The sequence below is a fragment of the Anthonomus grandis genome, chromosome 17, assembly GCF_022605725.1.
Source record: "Anthonomus grandis grandis chromosome 17, icAntGran1.3, whole genome shotgun sequence".
NCBI classification, from domain to species: Eukaryota; Metazoa; Arthropoda; class Insecta; order Coleoptera; family Curculionidae; genus Anthonomus; species Anthonomus grandis.
Window position 1 is genome coordinate 14,406,901 of NC_065562.1, and position 26,312 is coordinate 14,433,212.

The 26,312-nt window shown below is 33.0% G+C and overlaps 2 protein-coding genes across 3 annotated transcripts; both read right to left on the reverse strand.

Annotated features, from left to right (window-relative positions):
* Positions 1-871: 871 nt before the first annotated feature.
* Positions 872-18,441, reverse strand: LOC126746482 (sphingomyelin phosphodiesterase 4). The gene is made up of 11 exons (XM_050454767.1): positions 18,281-18,441; positions 17,920-18,216; positions 17,761-17,863; positions 17,489-17,711; positions 17,022-17,238; positions 16,688-16,968; positions 13,229-13,433; positions 13,003-13,180; positions 8,870-9,264; positions 6,606-6,818; positions 872-1,363 (listed from the first exon to the last, which is right to left on the reverse strand). Exons 1-11 carry the CDS (start codon positions 18,308-18,310, stop codon positions 977-979), a joined length of 2,529 nt encoding a protein of 842 aa, XP_050310724.1. The 5' UTR covers positions 18,311-18,441; the 3' UTR covers positions 872-976.
* A 366-nt stretch (positions 18,442-18,807) lies between these two features.
* LOC126746504 (40S ribosomal protein S15Aa) lies at positions 18,808-26,029 on the reverse strand. Of its 2 annotated transcripts, none has more exons than XM_050454798.1 (3): positions 25,871-26,029; positions 25,252-25,552; positions 18,808-18,934 (listed from the first exon to the last, which is right to left on the reverse strand). In XM_050454798.1, exons 2-3 carry the CDS (start codon positions 25,548-25,550, stop codon positions 18,841-18,843), a joined length of 393 nt encoding a protein of 130 aa, XP_050310755.1. In that variant the 5' UTR covers positions 25,551-25,552; positions 25,871-26,029; the 3' UTR covers positions 18,808-18,840. The 2 variants fall into 2 exon arrangements, with proteins under 2 accessions (XP_050310755.1, XP_050310756.1); XM_050454799.1 differs by lacking the exon at positions 25,871-26,029 and adding an exon at positions 25,615-25,821.
* Positions 26,030-26,312: the final 283 nt, after the last annotated feature.

Genomic DNA, 26,312 nt, shown 5'->3' on the forward strand with positions numbered 1-26,312 from the left:
TCTCATATAATTAACTACTGGGATTCGAGAAGAATTTGGACGCGTTTAATAGTTCCAAAGATTACTTGAGTGAGACAAAGATGGGTTTACGAAATTCTCATAAAAGGTAGTTCTGTATGTACATTTTTACTTTAGGAATGCCAGTGCAATTTGAACGCGTCCAATAATCTCAAAATCTGCTTAGTAATTGCTTAATTGGCTTCATAAGCGAAACAAAGATCGATATACATCAAATTGATTCTTGTGATTTTTACTGATGATTAGAGTAGAATTTGGAAGTGTCCAATAATCCTAAGTTCTACAAAGTAATTGTTTAATTTACAATGAGTATAACAAGGATGGGTGTATAGTAAACCATTCGAGTGGAATTTACTACTACCAACTTTTCCCTCGAAATTTGGATCATTTCTAATGAGTTGTATAAAGATAGGTACAACTTCATGTATACGATTTACAATGAGTAGAACGAAGATGCGACCGACGCGTTTTCCAATGAGTGGAAGAAAGATGGCGGTATTTATTGTATATAGGTCAGGTCTAGTTCCATATATTCCCACAGAGGTCTGCTATAAAAGCAGTTAGGTGGAATTTGGTGGTGGCAACAGATTTCGCAATTTCTGTGTTTTATAATACGTGCAACAAAAAACAGTATACGCTTATCTCCTGGTGGTTCCATATATGATAGATTCGAGAGCAAAGATGGATGTATGGATCGGCTAAGTGGTACAGTTTATAATGAAAAAACAGCAAATAACTTTTTGTAAAAAAAACTAGGGGCACTTATTGGTTAAGTTTTTCTCAATTTACTAAAAAACTATTCTGCTCATCTGATACACAATATAACCCTTAAAATCCAAAATAAAAGCCAACATTCCAGTAATAAAAAATACTTTATTCATTAAAAAAACAACCAAAAGACGCGACATAAATCCAATATTTGGGCCTTAAATCATTTCCATACAAAAAATTATTAACCTTAAAACGAATCGTTAAAACTTATATTACCGAACCCCTGGGTGGGGTATCCGTGCCTAATACCGGAACCGTCCATCGGGTTATCCTTAGGGATCGCCCTAATTAACTTATAAACGAAAAACAAAAACAAGACGAAGAACAAATAAGTGTCCAACCTGTAGTTGAACAGCCAGGCTACAAAGACACCGAGTAGCAAATAAGTTAAAAATCTGTAGCTGGCAAAATGGCGAAAAGTAACGCGGGGCGGTAAGTGGATGTTCACCCTGTTCGGCGACCCCACTACGGATTTATCGTACTTGTGAACGGTCATTGGCGGTAGCAGGAATTGACGGGCCAGTCTGCCGGGGTAGTTTGGGTTGTGGTAGAGCTGGTAGAACGTCTGACCAAACTGAAAAAATATTTAACGGTAACAAAAAGGTATAGGCTCCTTAAAACCAATTTTCTTATTTTAATAATGATCCGTAAAAGTAAATAAGTCAGAATGGTGAAGTCTAGCAAATTTGGCTATTCTACTTAACCATCGCAATAAACGAGAAAATTGCATGATCCCTTTAACAAAACACAATTATAATAATATAGATCTATGAAACCATTAACAATTATAACAATATACAAGACAAATTTCAAGTCCCAACTTAGCCTTAAGATTAACAAGGATAATCATATTAAGAGTTATAGCGCAGTGGCAACAGAAAGCACACTTTAAATTACAAATAATTATGAGTACTTAACAAAATAGTAGTTTAAAACTGCAGGACATAAACACGTGTAATAGATAAAACATTACAGTAAGCGATATTCATTAGTTTGCCTAATTTAAGAGAAGAAATATTTTTAACTTAGAATTAAATTTTAAAATATTCAAACTTCTAAACTTTACTGGCAACTAGAGATGGAGAATGGCAAACCGCTGGAGACTTTAAAGGTCAACACTTCACAGTTTTAATATCTAGGCATATACAGGGTGTTTCGACAGGAAAGGAAAATATTTTGGGAACATGTTCAGAAGGTCAAAATAAGATAAATTAACCCATATTATGTTTTAATCCGATTCTCAACCGTTTCTGAAATAATCGGTTCTAAAGTTTTTTTTTAAGATTTAACATAAGATTAAGTTTTAACACAAGCAAATACTAATAAAAAACAAAATTCCACTAATTTAAAATGTTTTCGAAAATACCCCTACCAACTTCAAGGCAAGCTGCAGCACGTTTGTTAAGCGCTTGTATTACAGGTTTTATTGCTTAGGGACTGTTTTTAATATTTGAAGCACTCAAAATTGTGGAGTCCTTATACGGTTTCTACAAGTTGGTGTTTCGTATACTAGAGCTTTCATCCACCCCCAGAGGCAATAATCCAGTGGATTTAAGTCTGGTGACCTCGGTGGCCAAACTTGAGGACCTCCTCTGCCAATCCAACCATCATGGAAAACGATTGTCTAAGAAATTACGCACTCAGCGACTAAAATGAGGCGGGGCTCCATCGTGTTAAAAATACATACGGTGTCGAACAATTAGCGGAACATCATCCAACATACACATGTTTCTTCTAAATGGACTTTCAAAAAGTGTAAATATCGTTCTCCAGTAAGACGCTTATCTTATATAAAAGAACCAAACAACTGGTCGTTCAGCATTCCACACCACACGTTAACACTGAAGCGATGTTGAAAGTTTCGTTCAAACGTGGCATGAGGATTTTCATCTGACCACCGATGTTCATTGTGCCGGTTATTAATTCCATTGCGGGTAAAATGAGCTCCATCGCTAAATTAAATGTATTTATATAGGCCTCGATTTTGTTGGAACCTTTCGCAAAATTGAACCCTTTAGCCATAATCACCGTCTTGAAGATGTTGAACCGGTTGAATATGGAAAGGCTTAAAACCGTTTTTCCTAAGTGTCTTCCGAACGTCCATATGTGATGCTAATCGAAGTTCTTTTGTAATCCACCTCGTACTAACACCCGGATTCTCTTCAGCCATATCCAGAACATTTTCTTCATTTTTCACATTTAGACCCACCTCTCGTTCAGAATTAATTCTTACGCTTGGAAACATCCAGTACCAGTCAAATAAAATAGGTATTAACAAACCATGATGAAATACCTGCAACTTGAGTTAGATATACAGAAAACGTAATTATTTCAAAAAATTACAAAGAAAATCTAGAGCCGATTATTTCAGAAACGGTTAAGAATCGGATAAAAACATATGGGTTAATTTATCTTATTTTCACCTTCTAAATATGTTCCCAAAATATTTCCCTTTCCTCCCGAAATACCCTGTATATGCCTAGATATTAAAACTGTGAAGTGTTGACCTTTAAAGTCTCCAGCGGTTTGCCATTTGAAGTAGATTTAATTTATGAGATATGTGGTTGCGCCTATTTAGACCAAAAATAAGTCTACCACATGTAATTTGATGAAACATTTTAGAAAAATGTATTTAAAGACCGCTTAACAACGCTTCTGAACTGATTTGGCATATTCTCGAAAAATCAGTATGGATTTACAGAAGGACTAAGTACATTCACTATGTAATAATAATAATAAAAAATTAATACTATAAAAACAGTATTGCATTTTTCACTGATCTGGCAAGGGATACTATACCGTGTACAAATCTTCTCCAAACTTTAAACCATTACAATATTAGCTATCTGAAAGTTATTTTGAATAGGGAGAGCAGGTCGTTAGAATTAATAATAATAGTGATCCCTTATATGTATTCATAGGAGTTCCTCAAGGAGCTTGAGGAACTCGAACCTCAAGGATGCCTTTAACAGGTCAAATAGTATCATTTGCCGATGATACTATTTTAATCTTTAATGCAAAGAGGCTTTGTTTGATGAATTTAAGCATGTAAAAAAACTGGTTGTACTGTCAATTTGAATATTGACAAAACTAATTATAAAGCCTTTTCTTAGACCACTTTAAATAGACCATCTGTTGACAACAATTTATTGGATGATGTTAATAATGAAGAGATCTTTGAAGTAAGAAAAACAAATATTTAGGGGTCATAATTGATCAACTCCTCAAATGGGCAGAACACATAAATTATCTTGCTGAAAGAATTAGACATTTGATCCAAAAGTTTTACATATTAAGAGGAATTTTAAACACTAAGCTTTGTATTCTTATTTATAAGTCCTTAGTAGAATCTCTAATAACATACTGAATCATAGCATGGGCTGTTGCCTACAAAACTATATTGCAGCCTTTAAATGTAGTGCAAAATTATGCTTTAAAGGTCATTTATAACAACAATATATATATATATATATATATATATACAATGAAAATATAAGCAACCATAAATACATGCTGTATATTCAGCATCCCTTCCATTAAATATAAGAAGTATACATTTAAAGTTTATAGACTGGGACCCAAGTTCTATAATTTGGTGCCAAGGGAAACTAAAATAATAAACAACAAACGAGATTTTAATGGCCAAAGGATATAAGATTTAGGGACCTAATTTCATGGGTAAATATTTTTTATTTTGTAAACAAAATTTATTTATTTACTTGTTATTATTATTTTATTACATAGGTGTAAATTTAGATTCATATTTGAGTAGTTGTTTTTTCTTTTCTGAGGATGTATAGGTGGTCTTTTGATTGTATATAATAAAACATTTACTTATTTGATTGCTGTTGTATCTTAGCTAAATATTCTAATGCAAATATATTTTTAAATATAAAAGCACACACAGGTATTAGGTTGCCTAGGTCCTTAGGGTTGAACAAGAAATGTTATGTTGAATACTTTATTATGTAATATATTTCATTTGATTTGACATAATAAGTTTAATAAATAAATAGGAAGTTAATATTTGCTTCTACGAGGTCTGGCTATTAAATAACGAGACTGGTTACAAAAAAGGGTTTTATCATAAAAATTATTATACATTCAAATGCTCCCCTTCAATATACTCCCCTCCCTTCGCCACACATCTTTCCATACGTTTTTTCCATTGATCGAAACAGTGCTGGAAGTCTTCTTTGTGTGTAATTCCCCATGTAAAATTTTTCTAACCGTTTCTTTATCGGCGTTTACAGCCTCGGCAATCATCCGGGTGCCTCATTCGACGATCTGCACGCTCACTTTGGTTGATTTTGGTCACTGTTTCCGGAGTTGAAACAGTGACAGGGCGACGACCTGAGCGCTGGTCATCTTCAGTGCTCTCTCGGCCCTCACTAAAGCGCTTACACCACTCAAAAACACGCGCACAAGAGAGAGAATTTTCCCCATAGGCCTGTTGCAACAATTTATAGCACTCAGTCGGACTTTTTTTCAATTTAACGAGAAATTTAAGATTGATGCGTTGCTCTTGTTTTTCGTCGTCACACATGGTTTTCGGCACGAGAAAAAAACACGTTCATTTCAAACCGCTACTGCACGAATACTATAATAGTGACGAAAACTTGTTTTGGCACTACTCGTTTTTTTCCCCATCCGTCTAGGGCGCTCTCTAGGCACGCAGTCTCGTTATTTAATAGCCAGACCTCGTATATAACAAATTTTATTAAGACTTATTGGAACACCATCCCCTCTTATTTCAATAATACAGTTGTTTGCACTTCTGAATGCTGAAAAGAAATTTAACATGCTTTCTTCAAATTTACATGAGAACACTTTAAAAATGCGAGAAAGAAACCTCGGATTCAGAAAATAAATGCCAAATATCTAGAATACATGTTGAGAATATTTTCTTTTATGTCTGATGATTCTTCGCCTTGGAAGCGAAATGCTCTGTAATTTTTAAAATTAAATTAACTCCCAAGACCTTGGGTCCCTTTTTCTTTCGTCTATGTGAGAGCAATGATTTTTTGTTATAAAATTATTGGTAAATTCATATAACATGCATTAAACGACTTCTTTAAAAAAATACTATTGGAATCTGCATATTTTATTGCTCCATATCACTTAATCTTTTCTGCACAGGTTCTAGCAATGTACATATTTCTATTTTGGAATACACAAGGGGTTATGTCACCTTTACACATTCAAAAAACCTTTTTTTTTAATTTGTTACATAAATGCTCGCTCATACTCCGGGGTACACGATGTAACATTCACAATGAGCGTTTTTCTTGAAACGCAATTTTAAAACGGTTCCGGCCTTTATCTTTCACAATTTTTCACCGATTTGCATATTTTTTACAGCAAAACTTTCGTAAAACAATCCTTTAAGGCCTATCGTAGCATTTTCTGAAAATATTTGACACGTCATAGATAATATGATACAAAATACTGTAATTTTTTTTGTCCGTAGTCGGATAAGAAATCGAGGAACTACACCCGAAACCAATTGTATCTGTTTCGCAAAAACTGTTGTATAAAATAAGCTTAGTGCGCTTATTTCGCCATTTACTCACATAGAAAGAATTAAATTTAGACTTCAATATATCAACAATATAATACCAGAATAGAATTTCTTTCAGTGGCTTGGGTATTCTTGGAAACAAATTGTGAATCTAGACATCATTGTACGGTCTTCAAGGTGGCGTAATCTCTTAATAGTACTGGCCTGAAGTATAAAGGGACGCCCTTAGGACATAATTAGTAAAGTTGGTGTTTATTGAAAACTCAACTGAAAAACTACTAAATAATACACTTACATTCTCGTTGACTTTCTGAGCAAACTGATAGAGCGCACGAACCAAAAACGTACACTCGTCACTCCTTATGGGCAACAAATCGGGATCTCCATCGTATTTAATAGTCTTCAGTCGACTCCTCACCTTCTCAGGCGTGAGGAACTTGAAATCGTTGGACATTTCAAATCCGTTCCCGTTGGAGATCGTTGAGGTTTCAGGCTCTTCCGGAACACCCTGTAAATCCTCGTTTATAATCTGGCCTCAACCCATATAATATAAGATACATATAAAAGAGAACAAAAGTTTTAGTTAAAGTCTCGCAAATATATAGGGTGTCCCATAATCAACGTCACAGCTTTTTTATTTTTAAATGTAAATATTTTTAAGAAAATGTATTTTTAATAGTTATAGGACCACGGCTCAAAATTCCTTAAAAAAATTAACCCCGACAAACTCAACCCCCAAAAATGTTTGGAATGCTTGTAAAATTATTAATTAAATTTCATTTAAAAAAATCATCAACGTAAAGAATTTTTAAATTTTGAAATTTAAATGTTTATGTTGCAAAAATTAAAATACCAAGTTTCTTTTTAAATTGAATTTATTTAGTATACAATATTTTAACATCGTATTAATCCGTTCTACAAAATCTATAGAGCTACGCAAGCTTCATATCGCCGAAAGATTTTTGTTGTGCAGAGGTTTCACGAATTCGGTTTTTAAGCTCTTCAAGATTATTGGATGGTCGTTGATAAACCATATCCTTTATATAACCCCAGATAAAAAAAATCCATTGGGGTCATATCTGGAGAGCGGGCTGGCCACTTAATAGGACCCCTATTTTCAATCCACCTTTGAGGAAATCTATATTGTCTAAATAATATGTAACAATTTTAATAATTATGGGGTGGAGCGCCGTCTTGTTGCCAAATCATTCAATTGCGCTCTAAAATAGGCACGTCTTCTAATAGTTCATACAGTGAATTTTGAAGAAAATTTAAATACCGCTCTGAAGTAAAAAAGTACGGTATAATAAATGTCCATACACCGGCCCCTACGTTTATGCTAATTAATAGTTTCAAAATGATGTGGATTATGTCTATTAACTATCCCATTATTATGGAATCTACTTTCATTATTCCTACAGATTTGTGACAAAACTTCGGGATTGTCATGAATTAAAACCCAAAGGGATGCAATAAACTCTAACCTTCGTTGGTAATCAGTACGGCGGAAGCATATCGACATATTCATTTTGAGCAAAAAGTTGCGGCATTATGCAAGAAAATAGCGATAGGAATTAGCGAAAACTATGGAACTAAAATGTGTATGACCTATACAAAAAAAAGGCAACAAAACTGAATAATAAAAATAACAGAATATCAAAACGATTATTGCCAATTTAAAGAATGCATGTATTACCTATAAAAATACCTTATACCTAAATATTTTATACTGAAGAGCAAGTTAAATTATTTGTTTACAGATTCAAAAATACGTTATGGCGTTGATAATTTTTAACTTGTGTTTGAAGCGTTATTTGTAGCAAATACTCTTGTTCTTTTTAACTTTTGTTTGAATTACTTAAATAAAATACTGATAACTTGAAGAGTTGCTAAGGTTTTTAACAAAAGCATGAGTGAACTACTAAGAAAATCAATAAAAGATATTCTGTGCCTTACGTTGATGTTTGATGGACATGTCTTTTTTTATGAAATTGAATTACAACATTTTTTACAAGCATTCCAAACATTAGAATAAAAAGTTGGGGTGGTTTTTAGGGGATGAATTTGTCGTGGGTAGTTTTTTTTAAAGTAATTTTGGGTAGTGGTCCTATAACTATTAAAAATACATTTTCTTAAAAAATGTTATATTTAAAGATAAGAAAGTTTTAGCTTATGTGGCGTTGATTCTCCCTCAAAAATCATACCCTAATTAAGAATTCCAGTTTAATTTCCCTAGATGTAAAAAGCCTTTTTTCCAGTATTCCTCTAGATGACTGTATTACCTTAGTTCAAAGAATGTTGCACTGGAATGGTTTCCCTAGTTAGCTACGGTTCTTCGTTTCTCGCGTTGGTACTTGACCAACATTTCTTCAGATTTAATAATGAAATCTATAAGCACAATAATGCCTTGTCTATGGGATCGTGTTTATCACCGTTTTTTTTTAAAGTGAATTATTATTTATGACTAAAAGTTTTGTTTTTTTTATATGTAAATTAGATCTCTTCGTGAACTGTGGACGACTTTTTCATATCTCAAAGCATATAATTCTAAAAACTTACCCCCTCATCCACCTGAAATAAATCCCGTAAATTATTCAGGGAAACCTCCAAGTAAACGGGTACTTTTCTCCTCTCGTCCAAAGTGAATTCGTCATTGGATGCGTGCGACTGTAAGAAATATTTAACGGAACCCCATAGACCCGAGTACATTTTCTTCTCCTCTTGTTCCTGCCATCCGATCAGGTCCTGGGCCTGTCTTATCGATTTCTTTATTTGACCGATTAACTCGAGGACTTCCGGCGCGGGCGGTTGCGTGAAAAGCGGTTTGTAGCAAAAGTTCGGCCCTTCGAGCTCGAATATTTTTTGTCTAGTGATGTTCACCCATTTCTTGTCCAAGTGGATCATTGTGCTGCTCAGCATCGATGCGTTGTTTTGTTGGAAGTCAAAGTTTCTGTCTGAAATGAGCATATTTCGAAATGAATTTCATATAATAGGGTTTTTTGTACCTCAAAAAGTATCGGAGTTAGAGGTGTTTGTGTCAATCAAGGTCCAAAAGTCATTAGTGGATATTCGTGAGCATAACTTAGAGCCACTTAAATATGTTCATATTTTTTTTACATTCATATTTTATGAAGTATTTGAATATTCTGTATTCAGTTACAAGCAAAAAATTGTATTAGACTATCATGTATTGGAGAGGATAATACAATTGTATGCAAATAGGTATTATATATTTAATTTAACATAAAATAAACAAAATTATAAACTGTTTTTGCAAAAAAAAACTATAAAATTTTAAAATATTAGCTTTATCCTAAGCATAAATTTGAAAGTGCATGTACAGGGTCCGGCAAAATGATCTCCCACATTTTGCGCCGCCACTAAGCCCGAGTCACTAAAGAGGGAGGCAGCTTAGCGTAGTCGGTTGGCTGCGCGCGCCTTGCCATTTCTGTTGTCGCGTGATTACGACACAAAGAAATTTTCGTACTCACTTCGCGCTTGGTAGACATGATCCAGTTCCAGATCGCAAAACAATACTGTTGTGGGTTCCAAATTTTAGAGCTACAGGTTCAGCCTTAAAAAGAAAATCAACTGGTAGACCCAGAAGTGTTCGGACACCTGAAAACATTGCAGCTGTAAGAGAAGCAGTTGAACGATCTCCTAGACGTTCCGCTGTTAAACATGCCTCTGCTTTCCGTTTGTCAGATCGTTCTGTGAGAAGAATTTTGCACACCGATCTGAAGTTCCACCCATACAAAATGATGATCGTGCAAACACTTAGTGAACGGGACTGGGAAAATCGCCGAGAATGTTCCAATGATATTCTTCAAAACGTCCCACAAAATGCGCTTTTAATAACGAGTGACGAGGCTCATTTCCATTTGTCTGGCTGTGTGAACAAGCAGAATTTTCGCTACTGGGCACCAGAAAATCCGCGGCAGCTCCATGAAAGGCCACTTCACAGCCAACGTGTTACCGTTTGGTGTGCTGTTGGTTCTTTTGGTGTTTGGGGTCCCTATTTTTTTGAAGAAGGAGGGGTATTTAACTGCTGATCGATATGTCGACATGCTACGTAATTTTTTGGAACCAAAACTTAGAGAACTTGAATATCCGGATGTGTGGTTTCAACAGGATGGGGCTACAGCTCATACGGCAAGAAGGACAATGGACCTGTTAAGGGAAATGTTTCCAGGACGCGTAATCTCGTTACGTGGAGACGTTGGGTGGCCTGCGCGTTCACCCTATCTTGCCCCATGCGACTTTCTCCTTTGGGGCTACCTGAAAGAGAAGGTTTTTCCACATCATCCCCGAACCATTTACGAATTGAAAGCAGCAATACGCCAAGAAATTACAGGAATATCGCCTCAAATCACTGCTCGAGTAATGGAAACTTTCAGAAATCAGCTTCGAATGTGTGTCGAAAGAAATGGTCGCCACTTGGACTCTGTAATTTTCAAAACTTAATAAAAACAAAATGGCATACCATATATTTTTAGTTAAAAAAAAAAGAAAATATAAATGGCATTTACATTGACTTTTGGATAAAAATCAAAATGTGGGAGATCATTTTGCCGGACCCTGTATTACACCTCCCGTATCCATTGTGGAGGAGCTTTGACAATTTTTCGTTGAGTGGAACCACTTTATATGTAAAATGTTAATTTTATAAAAGCTTTTTCAAATATTTCAAAGAAATGACAAGAAAAAGTAAAATGTCACTGAAATTTCATGAAGATCAAAAGGGTTCTTTCACTTGGATAGCTGGGACACTTTAAAGAGTTCAAGATTAACTGTTTCAAAGTTCAAGAGGAAGGTAAAGGCAAAGTTCAAGGCACTGGGTAAAGGTTGTTTTTCATTTTTTCATTTGATTTCAGGCAATCATTCCTAACTTGTTTCAGTGCATCAATTGACCACGCAATTGAGGTCATTCCTTTTTTTTTTTTTAAGTCATTTTTTATTTCTTCCATGAACTTTAGGTAATTTTTTTTTACTTCTTCAAGGCACTTATTTATTTAGGCAGTTTCAGGCAAATGAAGTCATGTGCTATTTCTTCCAGGTAGTTGAAGTCATTTCTTACTTATTTTAGGCATTAGGAGATAGTGAGCTTCATTTGCTTGGAAGAAATAATTAATTCCATAATTGTCTTATAAAAGTAGAAAATGAAAATACATGATTCTGGGTTAAGGATTTTGGTATTTATGTCAAATGTGGTAGTGGTTTTTTTTTGCATATTTCCTTCTCAAATTTTCACTGTTTTGAAAATACTGTTTAGGAAATAATAAGCATATTGCAAAATAAAGGCGTTTCAGTCAAAGAAAGACCATTTTTACCAGCAAATTAATTAACAGCATTTTTACTAGCAATGATTTGGAAAATCGGAAATATCCTAGAATTAAATTTATATATAATAAAATCAAGGAACGTCTTCAAATTAACATTACATTCTTATGAAGTTTGGATATATTAAATAATTTTAGGCAGGTATTAATTATGTCACTTCTTAAATTTTGTAAATGAATTTACTGAGAACTTTGTTCTATTTCTTCAAGTACAAATTTTCAAATCATCAATAGTGCCAAACAAATAACTGACAAAGATAGGATCATATGAACAAATACTTGAACATTACATCTCATCATACTACGTAAGTTCAAGAAAATGTATTTTAATTTCTTTATATCAATTTTCCTCTGCTAGATACAGTGTTCTTCATGTTTTTGATATGTTCAATTTTAAATATTTAAATAAGGAACCTACCAGTACCTGTTCAGGATTAGATAATTATTTTATAGATTTTGATACCCAAGTTAAAATAAAGACTATAAATTTAGGCTTTTTAGAACACTTAGGCTTAGAGTTGATACTAAATTCTTCAAATAATAAAACCAATGTAACTTTGTTGATTGATTAAAGTAACAAAAAAAATAGAAAACTAGTTATGAATTCGTCACAATAAAGATTTAACTTAAGAGTTTTAATGCTGACTGTTCTTTAAAACTGTTTGATAACTTGGTGCTATCAAGTTTATAGTCCCAATATGAAGTTTGAAGAAAACCAATAGTAAATATATAAAATAATATTTAATAATTTAATAAATTGCCTTTGGAAAATCGGTCTATTGGCTAAATATATTTGTATAAAGATTCCCCAGAAAATCTATCAACTCTTCCATTTTTTGTAAATATTGGTAATAGCAGACGAAGAAACACGTTTCATTTAACATTTCCTAGGACTAATGTATATAAAAACTCACCTAACACCACTAAAATGTGCAATTATTATAATACTAATAAACGACAAATTGGATCTTGATATATGGGTTTTGCAAAACTTTACATAATAGAGGACAGACTTTATGCTGCTCAGATTTAAGCCTTGCTATTTTTGTTTACAACGTAATTATTGTTATATTGTGGCTTTAGTTGTAGATATTGCATTTTAAATATTTATAAGAGAATTGTGCATTATTATAGTGTCTGCAATTGGCCTCTTGGCTGTTGATGCTGTATATATAAATAAATATTCATTAAATAAGAAATACTGTTTGGACATCTATGTCCAAACTATGTATTAATCTATGTTGTGACAATTGACATTATTTAATTGTTCCAAGAATAATGAAATTCCTGCTAAAAAGAACATTCTTATAGATGCTAGACACTAGAACTATGGTGAATTAAGAAGTTTCTTACTATTATTCACGGGAATTGGTGACATGGGCAACGTGGTGGACCAATTGTCTATCGGAGATGCTGACGGTAAATCACTAGGCATATCAAAGTACTTCTTATGGCTGGGAGATGGTTGCCTGTTCTCCACGCATGCCTCGATTTCCTTTAAATAATCCGGGAGGTTTGGTTGATCAAATACCTAAAAGCTTTAGATCATATAACTGAATTATAACAAAAAGGAGAATACCTTAGTTATCCTATAAAGCATCAAAGACATTTTGGGACTGACCAGATCGACCCTACAGAACCTCGGTAGTAATTGTTCTAAAATCACCACATAACATAAAAGATTTTCCGCTATAAAGTTTTTGTGGTCTGGAGTTGGGTTCAGTTGTTGCTTTTCCTTGCCCACATTGAGGTCCTCTATGTCTGGGTTTATTAACGGTTTATTTCTTAAAAGATAATAAGAAACTGTTTAAATTCATAACGACAAACTTAAAACTATAAAGGATAAGCTGTATGCACTCTTATGGTACAGTTTTGGAAACATGTTTCACAGCCTTTAATACTATTTAGGTAATGTAATATTTAAGACCATTATAATAAAGATGATTTTGGCTATAGTTAGTATTAACTTTTTGTGTTTATCAGTGTGTTATATACAATTTGCTGGTGCACATAATCAAATGCAATTTGTTTAAAATAAGAGAATCATTGTATTCTGAATTGAGATTGATATTAAACTGTAGTAATTGATAAGGCAGCTTTTAGATCGAGAAATAAATATAATGTTGTTATAGTTAGTAGTAGTTGCTATCTACTGAAATGATTAACTTAGTGGATACATTTAAATAACTTCACAGAGTCAATAATGTAAGGGAAGCCGAAAAGAAAACCATAAAGAATCTTCAAATGCCTGGAATAATCAATAGATTTAAAATGACTGTAATGAGAAATCCTAATATGAAAAATGCGAGGAAGAAACTTGAAATTTAAAAAATGATTGATTGATTAAATGATATTATACTTTTAACCAGTACACTTTATAATTTTAACGAAAACCTGGATTTACCCTAATGAAGAACACTTGTTTAGTCTATGCTTATACACAGCAGTGCATAATTGTCGACACACTAGAGGAGGCGGAACCAGTATGTATTTATGTTTGACACGAACAGTTATGTAATAAATAACAAATGCAATGTAAAAATCGACGACTGTAATAACATTACATCTATATTTTTAACGCAACAATACTTAATAATATACTCAATCTACATAACAATCAATGTGATGTATTTATAAATGAAATTGATAAACTACTGAAACAGCAAAAATAAATCACGTAGGCTTATTGGAAACTTCAACATAGATTTTTTAAAGAATTGTCAAAGTATTAATAGTTATAAAGCATTGAAATAAGTGAATTTCAATTTCATAACACAATAAGTAAACAAAATGCCACTCGTACAACTATAATACTGCATCAATCCTGGACCATTCAATAACAAATAAAAATATAGTGCATCATGAGACTCTAAAATTCATAATGATCATAAAATTTAAACAAAAATGGGCGACTAAGGTAGAAGAACAAATAAGGGCAAACAATATTGACACATTTAAGAAACTGACTAGAATTATCCAAAATACAAGGATGCTCTGCAGAAAAACAGCTACAATACAAATAAAAAAATAATAACTTTTGGATAGATGAAGAATACATATAAAAATTAGAGAAAGGGACAAAATATATATATAAGATGGAAAAGGATACAAAATGAATATAGCAAAAGAGAATTTAATAAACCAAAAAAAAAACAGTTAAATAAACTAAGAATAAAATTACAAAAACAGTATGCAGTAAAAAAATTAGATGACACAAGGACAGTAGAAAAATATGGAAGACAGTAAATGAGATTTTTCAACAGAAAAACAACAAAAAACAAAAAATACACAATATTACTGGGGTAGATGGTAAAATTTATCATAAAGACCAGGATATTGCGGAGCAAACGTATCAACATTTTTATTATAAGTATTGGACATAAATTAGAAAACTAAATACAGAGAAAGAAACACAACAAAGAATTAGCCTAAGGAAAACTGTAAATTAAATGAATAAGGTAGTAAAAGACATCAGTGTGTCCCGGGAGCTGACAGAGTCACTAAAAAAAGTCAAAGAAACACTGCTTAAAATCGTTGGACCTAAGATCGTAGATTTAACAAATAGTGAGAATTAAAGTTATCGAAATTAGTGCCTCTTTTTCAAAAAGGTGAACAAGACAATGTCAGCAACTATCGACCAATTTCCTTGTTGACCAGCTTTAGCAAAATCCTCAATAAGAGCTAAAATGATTGAAGAGCTGAAATGAATGAGTTCATAGACATCAGTTCATAACACCTTTAAATTTGACAAAAATCAGTATGGATTCCAGAAGAAAAGCACCACTTTGGGAGCAACACTACGTCTACTAGATTACATAACTAGTAAGGTTGGTAAAAACAGGTAACCGTATTTGTTGACCTGTAAAAATCATTTAATACAGTGGGCATTAATTTATTATTAAAAAAAATTAAGAAAAAGGGTAAAAGGGGGTACTAGAAAAAGACAACAAACAGATCTCAATGGGAAGTTAGGTAAGGAAGCTGGGAGTTAAAAGTCAGAATTAAAAGTCACTACTTCAAATTTTGTGATGACACAGTGCCTAGACTTTTCGGAAATTACTAAAACATAAGAAACAGTAAATAGTGAGCTCTAACAGTGTTACGATTGGCTGCATTATAATAATTAACTAAGCTTAAATGTTGAAAAGTTTACATGGTTATAAGGACTTTATGGACTCAGTATTAAAAAAAGTAAACCAATACAAATGAATTAGACTTATCATTAAAAAAAATTTAAAATGGAGTGTATATGTAGACAACATTATAGAAAAAAGTGCATCACCTTTGGGTGAAATAAAAAATGGCAATTATACGTTAAATAAAAGCTCAAAATATCTATAATATATAACCTCTTTATAGAACCACATCTAAGGTACCTGATCCCATTTTACTGAAATACCAGTGAAAAAGACTTAAAAAAAATTACAAAAGTTAGAAAACAAAGCAATAAGAACGAAAAAAAAAATTAAGTATTTTAGAGCTGGTAAAAGCCTGTACACAAAACTGTCATTTTTAAATACTTTTAACTTTTTAAACTTGTGTATAAAACGCCAAATAATTTTTAATAAAATTCTCTTAAACAAAATAAGAACTGTCATGGGTATAATATATGAACTGAGACTTAACTATGCAGTACAAAAAAGGACAGGACTCTCTGGTTTACCAGTGTATAAAAATATTTAATTTTATACCAAATACTGTACTTGAAAACAAATGAAAAGGTTGTAAGCTAAAGACTTTCTGGAAAAACACGGACGGCTAAACAATAAAAAAACAAATTGTTCAAGTTTTTGTTATGAAAATTTAAAAATTGCTATCTCTGTTATATTTAAATAGTCTAAGGCCTTTGTGTCAGATTTATTGTAATCTGATTTAAGGACATGAATACATATTTAAAAAAAAATAGAAGATTAAAATTGAAAATGAATTTTCAGAAAACTTGAATACTTTAAAAATGCGAGATTCTAATATTACTTTAACTTGATGGAATAAAATTGAGACAGTGATCTAATCTATCAATAAATAAGTTCTGACTTACATTTGTTTGATTATATTATTGGCCGGATACCTCCATGGCTGTATATAAGTCAGCCACAGCTCCAGCACCAACCTAAAACTCCCATCCAGAGGCCACCTATGGATCAAATTCCTCAAAAAAACATAAAACTTTCCCTGGATCATTGGCAAAGCGACTTTTTTTAATGCACATAGATAAGTATCATCGGCTTTGGCACTGTCCGAGAAGGCATGGAGTTGTTTTATTAACACCCTCACTATTCTCATGTATTCCCCGGTGGGCAGTTCATTATAGTGCATCCTCTATTAATATATTATGTAGAACAAAGTAGTTTAAGAAATTGTATAGTTCTTACCATAGATTTGGTCCCAATTGAGTTATTCAGATCACTAGTGGATAATGTTTGATTGACTGAGTCATTACACATCCACATATCAGTTAAAACAGTCAGTACAGTCTCACTTCTCCAGATTTCATTCCGAGGGTGGTAATTGTGGATGTTTAAAGTTTTTGTGTCATCTCTACCAAAAGGTATTGGGTTCGATAGGCCCAGTCTTCCTCTTGGGGAGGATCTAAGAATTAACTGATATTTATATACATAATAATAATGTGAGGCAATTTTTTAGATAGATATACAATTATTTGTCCTTTTACTGTAATATTTTAAGTCTATATACTTCAATTATTATTAAATTATATCAAAAGAAGTTAAGTTTATATACATATTTTATATTTTACCTGATTTAACTTATGTAAATACTTTGTATATTAAAATCATCAATAAACTGAATTGAATTGAACAAATAGTTTGATTTTACTTACTGGATGCTTGCTGGTGGTGAGATTTGCCTTTGAGGGTTCTTCCCATTATAGTAAATTTCTGGCAAAATTTTAGCTGCAGGATCAGTGGGCAAAAAGTGCAGAATATAGTCACAACATAATGTATAATATACAGTATTCCAAGAAGTTACCGAAGACCCTGCTCTCTGTTGCCATGGGTTTATTAGATGGTAAGCAAAATGGAAGAAGTAATAATCGAATGGGTCTAAAAATTGTCTATTTTGCAAGAGTCTCAACTAAACTGTAAAACTTACTTAGTAACAATGAAGTTATTCTCTTAGTTTGTGGGCTAATATTAATCAGTTCTGTGTAAAATGGGTTGACTGAGGGTAGTTCTAAGGCCTGTCTCACTTTCATCTAAAAACCCTACACTCAAGCAATTCCACACAAATAAACTAATCACAAACACTTACCGGTAAATAAGCCAAAGAAAACTCATACTTAATGTTGGGATCCTTTAGGAGAGCATAGATCAACCTGAAAACTGGCCCGCATGGGGACAAAAAATAATGCAGCTGCCTAAAATCCTCTCCGGCCATTTCTGTGCTGTTTCTGAGGCCCCAGCATACTGTCCCTTGGGGGCCAAAAATGTTATCGATTAAAATTGGGAAAAAGTTGTGGAGCTCCAATAGGCTGGCTCGGTCTAAGAGGACTGTGAGTTCGGCACATCTGGCTCGTACTGAACGTTTTAGGGCATGCTGGACGCGACTCTAATAATAATTTATTAGATGTATAGTTCTTTAAAAGCTAAAATGAAATAAATGAGGCTCTTACCATGAAATTATCGTAATCTTTAGAGTACATGTTGTCTCATTTCATCAATAATATTAAGAAGATGAGAAGTATTTTACAAGGATTTTGGAAAATGTAAATTTTGCGGGTAAAGTCGTATAATACAAAACGTAAACAAAGGGAATTCTAACCTCACAAAGTCTCCTTCTTTGTTTGTTCCTTGATTTGGTAAGTAGATTTTCGAGAGAAAGTTGCTTAGGCCATTTTGTTTCTTAGCTAACTTCCGTTTGATTCAATCAGCTGTTGATAACAGAGACGTCAAACTTTAGTAAGAAATTTAAATTGTTTTTGTTTATTTACTAGATTCGTGAATAAAAACGTCCTATAATAGCTCTTGGCTATTTAAACGGGAAAAAAGGCTTTTAATTAGTATATAATAGCCGCATCCTAAAATTCCCGTTGGACAATAAATAAAAATGGCCACTACCCCCTAAAAAACAAAAACAAAGAATCTCTTAATAATTTATTTAAAAATCAACGCGTCATCTCAATAAAAAATACAAAAACTCTTATTTTTAAATTTTTATTTTAAAAATATACAGTTAGAAGAAGAATCCTAGGATTTTTCCTCCGAGGTGTTTCCTCCTAGCTTCTTCATGGTCCATGATTCCCCCGCTAGTGGTCAATACAACATATCTGTAAAAGAAAAGGGAAATATTCAGTAAAATGGGTAAAAAGATTCAAACAATGTGTACTGCAGCTACTATATCAATAAATATTACAGGTAGTTTCTAAGGGAGAATAGCATACAAGGATAATTTCATTAAGACACTAAAGTCAAAACAGTTTCATTGTGACTTATCTATAATTTTTTCTCTTCTGTAATGTTTTTTGAAAGTTTGTGGAAAAAGCAATGAATAGAATTTACATTTAATTTTATATTAAATATAAGAAGATTTATTATTAGTATTATTGCAAATATTATAATTATTACTGAATCATGGTTGAGCGATGAGTTTTCAAAACATGAAATCAGATTTCATGGTTACAATATTGTAATAGGAGGAAGACTCAAGGCAATAAGCTCGAAAAAGTGGGGAGGATTAATTATGGCAATATAAACCAATAAACTTAGTTCAAAAATCATTTCCTCTCCTAATAATCCCATTGAACAATGACATATACAGGTATGTATGTGGAAATAAAATTAAACAATCATGATTTGACTATTGGATAGTCTATCTACCACCTAGTTCCTTACTGTCAATACCATATACCAAAGACACACAGATTCATAATAATGCATGACTATAATTTACTTGAGGCATTATGGTATACTGATGAAGTTTGTGTGGATTATCCTAGGAACTCAAATGCATTGATAGTTTGTGAATGTTTTTCTTTTTATATTTTTTCAATCAAAAAATAGTACATTCAAATGAGAGGGCTATATGCTTAGATTGGATATTTACAAATATATCTGAAGTCAAACTGGTGATATCTGTTCTTTTATGTACTATTAAAATTAACTTCACATATGAAGTATTATGACTTCAGAAATGGTAATTATATAGTGATAAATAATTGTTTGGTAGGTATTAACTGGGACAACTTATGTTTAATGTAACTATAACCCAAATATCTTAATTTACTATTATTCCTAACACATACTAATCAATATAAAACAGCCATCACCATAACCACTGAAACATAACAAAATTTCATAACATAATCATTTCATTTTCATGGTTTATATCATATTTATTAATTTATAAATTAGATACTGCACTTTTTTGGTTAGATATTGCACATGTAGATCCCACTTTGGATGATTATCATATTTTATGGTTTTTGGACATAAATTATTGTTAGTACATTTATCCTTTTTAACCTATTAAGAAAGAAAGAAAGAAAGAAAATGTGCTATATTACGTAAGACAACAAAATCTTGTGTACAAGCATCCTAAAAACTAAAAAAATCCAAATTCACTTTAAATTTCAAACAAACATAACATCTAAAACACTTTACCATAAAATTTACACACATTACCAAAATTAATCATAACAAAACAGATTGAGAAAAAAAAGCATCTTTTTGATAAATTTCATTAAAAAATAAGTAAAGCTGTCAATAAAACAGAATTTAGAAGAAGTAAATTACATTATTTAACAGGAAACAAAACTAAAACACTAAAATGATGTCAGAGCACAGGTTAAAAGGTATCATTAAAAAAATCGTCAAGGCTATAATATGCCCTGGATAATAAAAGTGATTTTAATTCCTTTTTGAATCTCTTAACTTCTAAAATTTGTCTGATACATAGAGGAACATGGTTGTAAATTTTTTTGCTGAGATATATAAGTGAGTTCTTCGTGAGGGAGGATGTAGGGATTGGTAAGGGAAAATCGTTAACCTGGCGAGTCATATGACCAGTGTTAGAGGGAGGTTTAGGACATTTATGAATAAGAGTAGCTGTTTCTAAGATAAAAAGAGAAAAAAGAGTTAGGATTTTTTGAGATATAAAGAGAGGTTTACAAGAATCTCTTAACCCAGCGGAACATAGGTATCTAACTGCCTTTTTTTGAATCACAAAAATTATGTTTAATAATCCCTTGTTGCTTAAACCCCAAAAAGGCAAGCCATAACGAAGGTGGGACTCAATAAGAGAAAAGTACACTGAACGTGCAACTACCCCTCCCAGCTCATGCCCCGCCATTCTTACTGCAAAGCATCCAGAGGATAATTTTGATGCAAGATTTAGGATATGATCTTCGAAGCGAAGGCGACCATCAATGGTAATACCAAGGAACTTACAGCTTTCTTTGTTTTGCAAGGGGGAGTTTTCACTAAACATAAGGCCCTGAACGTCACACTTAAATCCCATAATAAAGGTTTTGCCCACATTAAATACAAGCCTGTTTGCAGCACACCACTCTGATAAAATCTTAAGATCCTTAAAAACCTGGGCTCTAACATTATCAGAATCTCTATGATTCCATAAAATGGTGGTATCATCAGCAAACTGAACCACTTTGCCCTGCAGTTTTAATGAACCCAAATCATTTACATAGAGCAAAAATAATAGTGGTCCTAACACTGAACCCTGAGGTACTCCAGTTTTAAGGGATCTGGAATCGGATAAACATCCAGATATTGTAACTCTTTGGGTATGATTAGACAGATAGGATTCCAGCCATTGCAATGCCACACCTCTAAAGCCATAATTATTGAGCTTAGACAGCAGTATTCCATGATCTACACAATCAAATGCCTTGGATAAATCGCAAAACACTGCCGCCGCGGACTCTCCAGAATTTAAGGACACATAGACACTCTCCAAAAAGCCGAAAACAGCGTCATGAGTCCCTTTTCCCGTTTGAAATCCAAACTGATTTGCAGATAAAATGCAATTATGTTGCAAAAAAGATAAAATTCTGATTTTTGCAAGTTTTTCAACTATCTTGGAGAGGGTAGATAATATAGAAATTGGACGAAAATTACAAGGCTCACTCACATCTCCACCCTTATAAAGAGGGATAACCACTGCCTCCTTCAAACATGCTGGAAAGATGCCATTATGAAAGGAATTGTTTATGGCAGAAGCTAAGGCATTCAATGCTGAGTCAGGCAAAAGGAGTAGTAGTTTTGATGATATTCCATCAGCTCCAGCTGATTTATGGTTTTTTAAGCTTTTAATTGCATCTCTAACATCAGTAAGGCTAACAGGATAAAAGAAAAAAGAATTTTGAACTGACACTTGTTGAATATAATGCAAAGGATCAATATTAGTATTCACATCCTTGAGCAATAAATGAGGAATATTACAGTAATAATCATTTAAACTATTTGGTCTTACTTCTGGTTCTGAAACTTTCTTGTGAGAATGCCTGAAGTCATTTATAATTGACCAACATTCTCTCTGCCTATTTGAGGACATATTCAAGCGGTCACTATAATATTTAACCTTAGCTGCTTTTATCGTCTTTCTATATAGACTACGATATTTCTGATGATAAAAAATAATGTTTGCATTAGTTGTAAACTTGCACAGCTTAGCCAAAAAACGGAGGTTTTTAGCTGAAGTTCTGAGGCCTGCTGTGACCCATGGTTTTCTATTTTTCATTTTAAGCCTCTTTTTAGGAAAACACTGATTGATCTTGTCACATAGCACATGAAATAACAAAGTAAACGGGTCAGGAGCCATTTCAACTGCATTCCAATTAACCAAAGCTGCAGTAGAAGAAAAAGCATTAAAATTTGCTCTGCTGAAAATTCTTCCTATATAATGAGATGAAGGAAATACAGTGTTGCATGGAATCCTAGCGAGAATGGCTTCATGGTCAGAAATACCAGATGAGAGTACTCTACATGACACATCATTTAAATTTGTACACAAATAATCAATAGTAGTTGCAGATGAGGATGTTATACGTGTGGGTGAAAGAACATGCATCTTCAAGTCATAAGATTCCAATATACTTAAAAGGGATGTATGATATGATGGCAAGCTTACATCAGTGAAGTTAATATTAAAGTCACCAGCCAATATAACTATGGAGTGTAGAGACAATTGGGATAATAGAGAATCAAGTTTGTCCAGGAACATAGCAATATCTCCTGTGGGTGGTCTATAAACACAAAGAACATATAAATTAAATCGCTTACAAAAACAAAGGGAGAATTCAAAAACCTTCTCCAACAGAAAGCTGTCATACTTATTAATTTTACAGAAAAAAGCTTCAATTGTTTGTTTAACTAAAATAGCTGTTCCTCCATGTATGGAGTGTTGCCGACAAAAAATTGATATGGAAATATAATCAGATATTAAGAAACATTCGTTAGGCTTTAACCAGTGCTCAGTTAGTAATACAATATCAGGAAAATCACATGAATCAAGTAAAAGATGAAGCTCGTCCATTTTATTTCTTAGAGACTGTATATTTAAAATAAAACTACTGAAACTTTTCGCATGCTTATTTTCAATGTTATTTATAGAATGTGAGTGAGCTTCATCTTCTGTGTATTTATCTATAAAAAAGAATCCCTATCACAGTCAGAATCTAGAGGTCCAGATTGATTACTTGGTTTTATTGTGGACACATTTTTTGATAAAATGCTACTTTTGAAATGTTTTAAAATATGGGTATACAGTAATGATGCCAAATCTGATCCAAAGTTGCTGGCATGATTAGACTCTAAAATTCTATTTAGATTAATATTATTTGCGTGAAATATTCTATAGAGAGCCTTATTGCTATTATAAATTACATTATGGTTTGGATACATGTAAGGGCTTGTCATCACTAAACTATTGCTGTGTAAATGTATAAATTTTCTTAAAATATCGAATGATGAGCAAATACTATTTAACATTAAAATCAACATATCATTTTCTGTAAATTCCTTAACCATAGATGATGCAGTATTGAGATTTTGCGAATTGATTTTTTCTTAAATTAATTAAAAAAATAAACAAAATATTGCGGTTTTGTGTCGAGTGAGAAAAAGAAAGTACTAATTTCATTTATGGAAGAGCACCCGGAATTAAAGTCGGGCAAATTCACCCACAATTTTTCGGCTAAAACTGCACAAACCTTGTGGATAAAAGTAGCAGACAGATTACACAGTCTTCGGAGCACATAAAAAATATATCAATTCTATCGTAATAGGCTTGCTTAATCTATATAATTTATTAAATTGAGCATCAGAATACATTTCAAATGGGTCAGGAAATGGAGAGTACATCCTATTCCTTCTATCTGCCAGAGTTTCAGTCTCTTCCAGTGCATCGACGTCGTTTCTTTGCACAAGATTGTTTAATCTTGCCATTTGATTATTGTTATTTTTTTTCAATAAACAACAAAAAAACACTACGAAAATACTTAACCAACTCACAAAAAAAACAAAGCTCATTTAAAATCAAAACAAGACAAGTGTCAGAATCGCACACGAACTTTGAAATTCGAATGGTATATACCCATTCGAGACACCGCATGCAAAAAAGTTCGCATACGAAGTGGTCGAAAATACGAATATCGATTTTTCGTGCGAAATCCTCTAATTTCGTATGCGAATCAAAGTCGAATGGTTTCAAAAATACGGCCCCTGTTTGCAGCACACCACTCCGATAAAATCTTAAGATCCTTAAAAACCTGGGCTCTAACATTATCAGAATCTCTATGATTCCATAAAATGGTGGTATCATCAGCAAACTGAACCACTTTGTCCTGCAGTTTTAATGAACCCAAATCATTTACATAGAGCAAAAATAATAGTGGTCCTAACACTGAACCCTGAGGTACTCCAGTTTTAAGGGATCTGGAATCGGATAAACATCCAGATACTGTAACTCTTTGGGTACGATTAGACAGATAGGATTCCAGCCATTGCAATGCCAAACCTCTAAAGCCATAATTATTGAGCTTAGACAGCAGTATTCTGCGTGTCTTAGCCTCTAAATAAAGTACAAAAAATGCCATAAAACTATGTGCATAACTCAATTTTGGCCAAAATTGGACATAGTGTTGTATACCTCCGGCCTACAGATATGTAGGTTCTGTTTTTAGAGTAATTTATGCTTCAAATATATTTAAGACTTTATGAAGCTTGTAAATAGATGATTTTTTCATAGGAAAATAATGTAATGTTATGATTATTTATTTACCAAATAAGACAAGTTGTGTTAAAATTCTGGTAACAGAAGTGCCACTACAATAAAACAAAAATTAATTCTCCAACTACAGGTTTGCACATAAATTCTTTAACTCAAAGGGCACATTGCAAATAAATAATTGTCCCATTCAAAAAACCAATGGTTTTTCAAAACAATAATAACTTGCCTATGCCTTAGTTAAATATTTGTGTTATGACATGCAGAATAAGTATAAAAAACATAGTAATTAATGTTTACAATCGTGACAATGAATATATTGTCTAACCCTCACATACAATTAGTTTTGGAGATATTAAAAGCCTCGGAGACATTTTAAGTGAATAAAGAAATGGTACTTACCCAAACTGCCTGCTGGGCAACAAATTATTTGTCCATTTTTCAATGTGTGTAATAGGTACATCGAACCTGGGCGAAATAACACCGCACTTGTTCAGCCTACCAGTCAAATTGACTACGATTTTGCCACTTCTATGGTCATCGACGATTTCGAATTCGCCGATGTAACCGTGTTTCATCATTACCGTAAGGAATTTGACGATAACTTTGGAGCAGGGGCGGATAAGAACCTGCCTTTTACCCCTTTTCTCGGCATTGTTTATGGATTTGAGAGCGTCACTCAATACGTTCATTCGTACCATGGCTGGAATAGAAATTTCGGATTAGTTTAATGGCAATGTTTTGTTTTAAAGGGTTTGTGCTTACTTTAGGCTAAGCTAGGAAGGATTGAAGAGCTTTCGTGGGAAAGATTTTGGATCAAAAAAGGGCACTTTCATGAAGAACAACAGTGGTGTTGTCAAAATAATTTTTAGGTTAGAAACAGACGTCAAAGTTAAAAGTCTTTTTTTCGGTTTTCCTGTGAAAACTTCAAGAAAATATTCACACCACAAGAAAGCTCAGACATTAAGGATTTCACTGATAAGACGCACTCGGTCCGATGGATAACAGATTCTTAAATTACCTGCGATTTATTTTGGGTTCGCCAAACAAATCCTCTACTTCGGGAAAACAACCTAAAAAGAAAGAGGAGCGTTTCCTCGAGTTAACGCTCACCGCTTATGGCGCTGTCGTCGCTGCGCGAGAGTCGAAATTTACGCCCTTTTGACAGTGTGCGTATAGGCAACCCGACGCGCACTCAGCTGTTTACATGACATTACCTTGAAAAGACTTCAGTTGTTAAAAAGCACAGGACCGCACTAAAATTAATTGAAATTAAATCCTATATGTATTTATTTTCTGATTGCTATCATAAATTCCTGCATTTTCCAGAGATATCCAGAAATATTTTAACAAAGGGTTTTATTTTTCCAAGTCTCTAAAAATTTGCAAAAAAAAATAAATTGGAGAGTTTCCGCTATTACAGATTTGCAATGCAACGTTTCGCTTGTAAGGCACCATCAACT

Excerpts from the sequence above, each read along its gene's own strand:
- LOC126746482 (XM_050454767.1), bottom strand. The coding sequence starts at position 18,310 with ATGTACTCTAAAGATTACGATAATTTCATG. Across the intron at positions 17,864-17,919 it reads TTTCTTTGGCTTATTTACCG|ATGAAAGTGAGACAGGCCTT; the intron begins GTAAGTGTTTGT and ends TAGGGTTTTTAG. Across the intron at positions 13,434-16,687 it reads AATAATATAATCAAACAAAT|AAATAAACCGTTAATAAACC; the intron begins GTAAGTCAGAAC and ends TTATCTTTTAAG.
- LOC126746504 (XM_050454798.1), bottom strand. The coding sequence starts at position 25,550 with ATGGTACGAATGAACGTATTGAGTGACGCTCTCAAATCCATAAACAAT. Across the intron at positions 18,935-25,251 it reads TTGCCCAGCAGGCAGTTTGG|ATATGTTGTATTGACCACTA; the intron begins GTAAGTACCATT and ends TTTCTTTTACAG.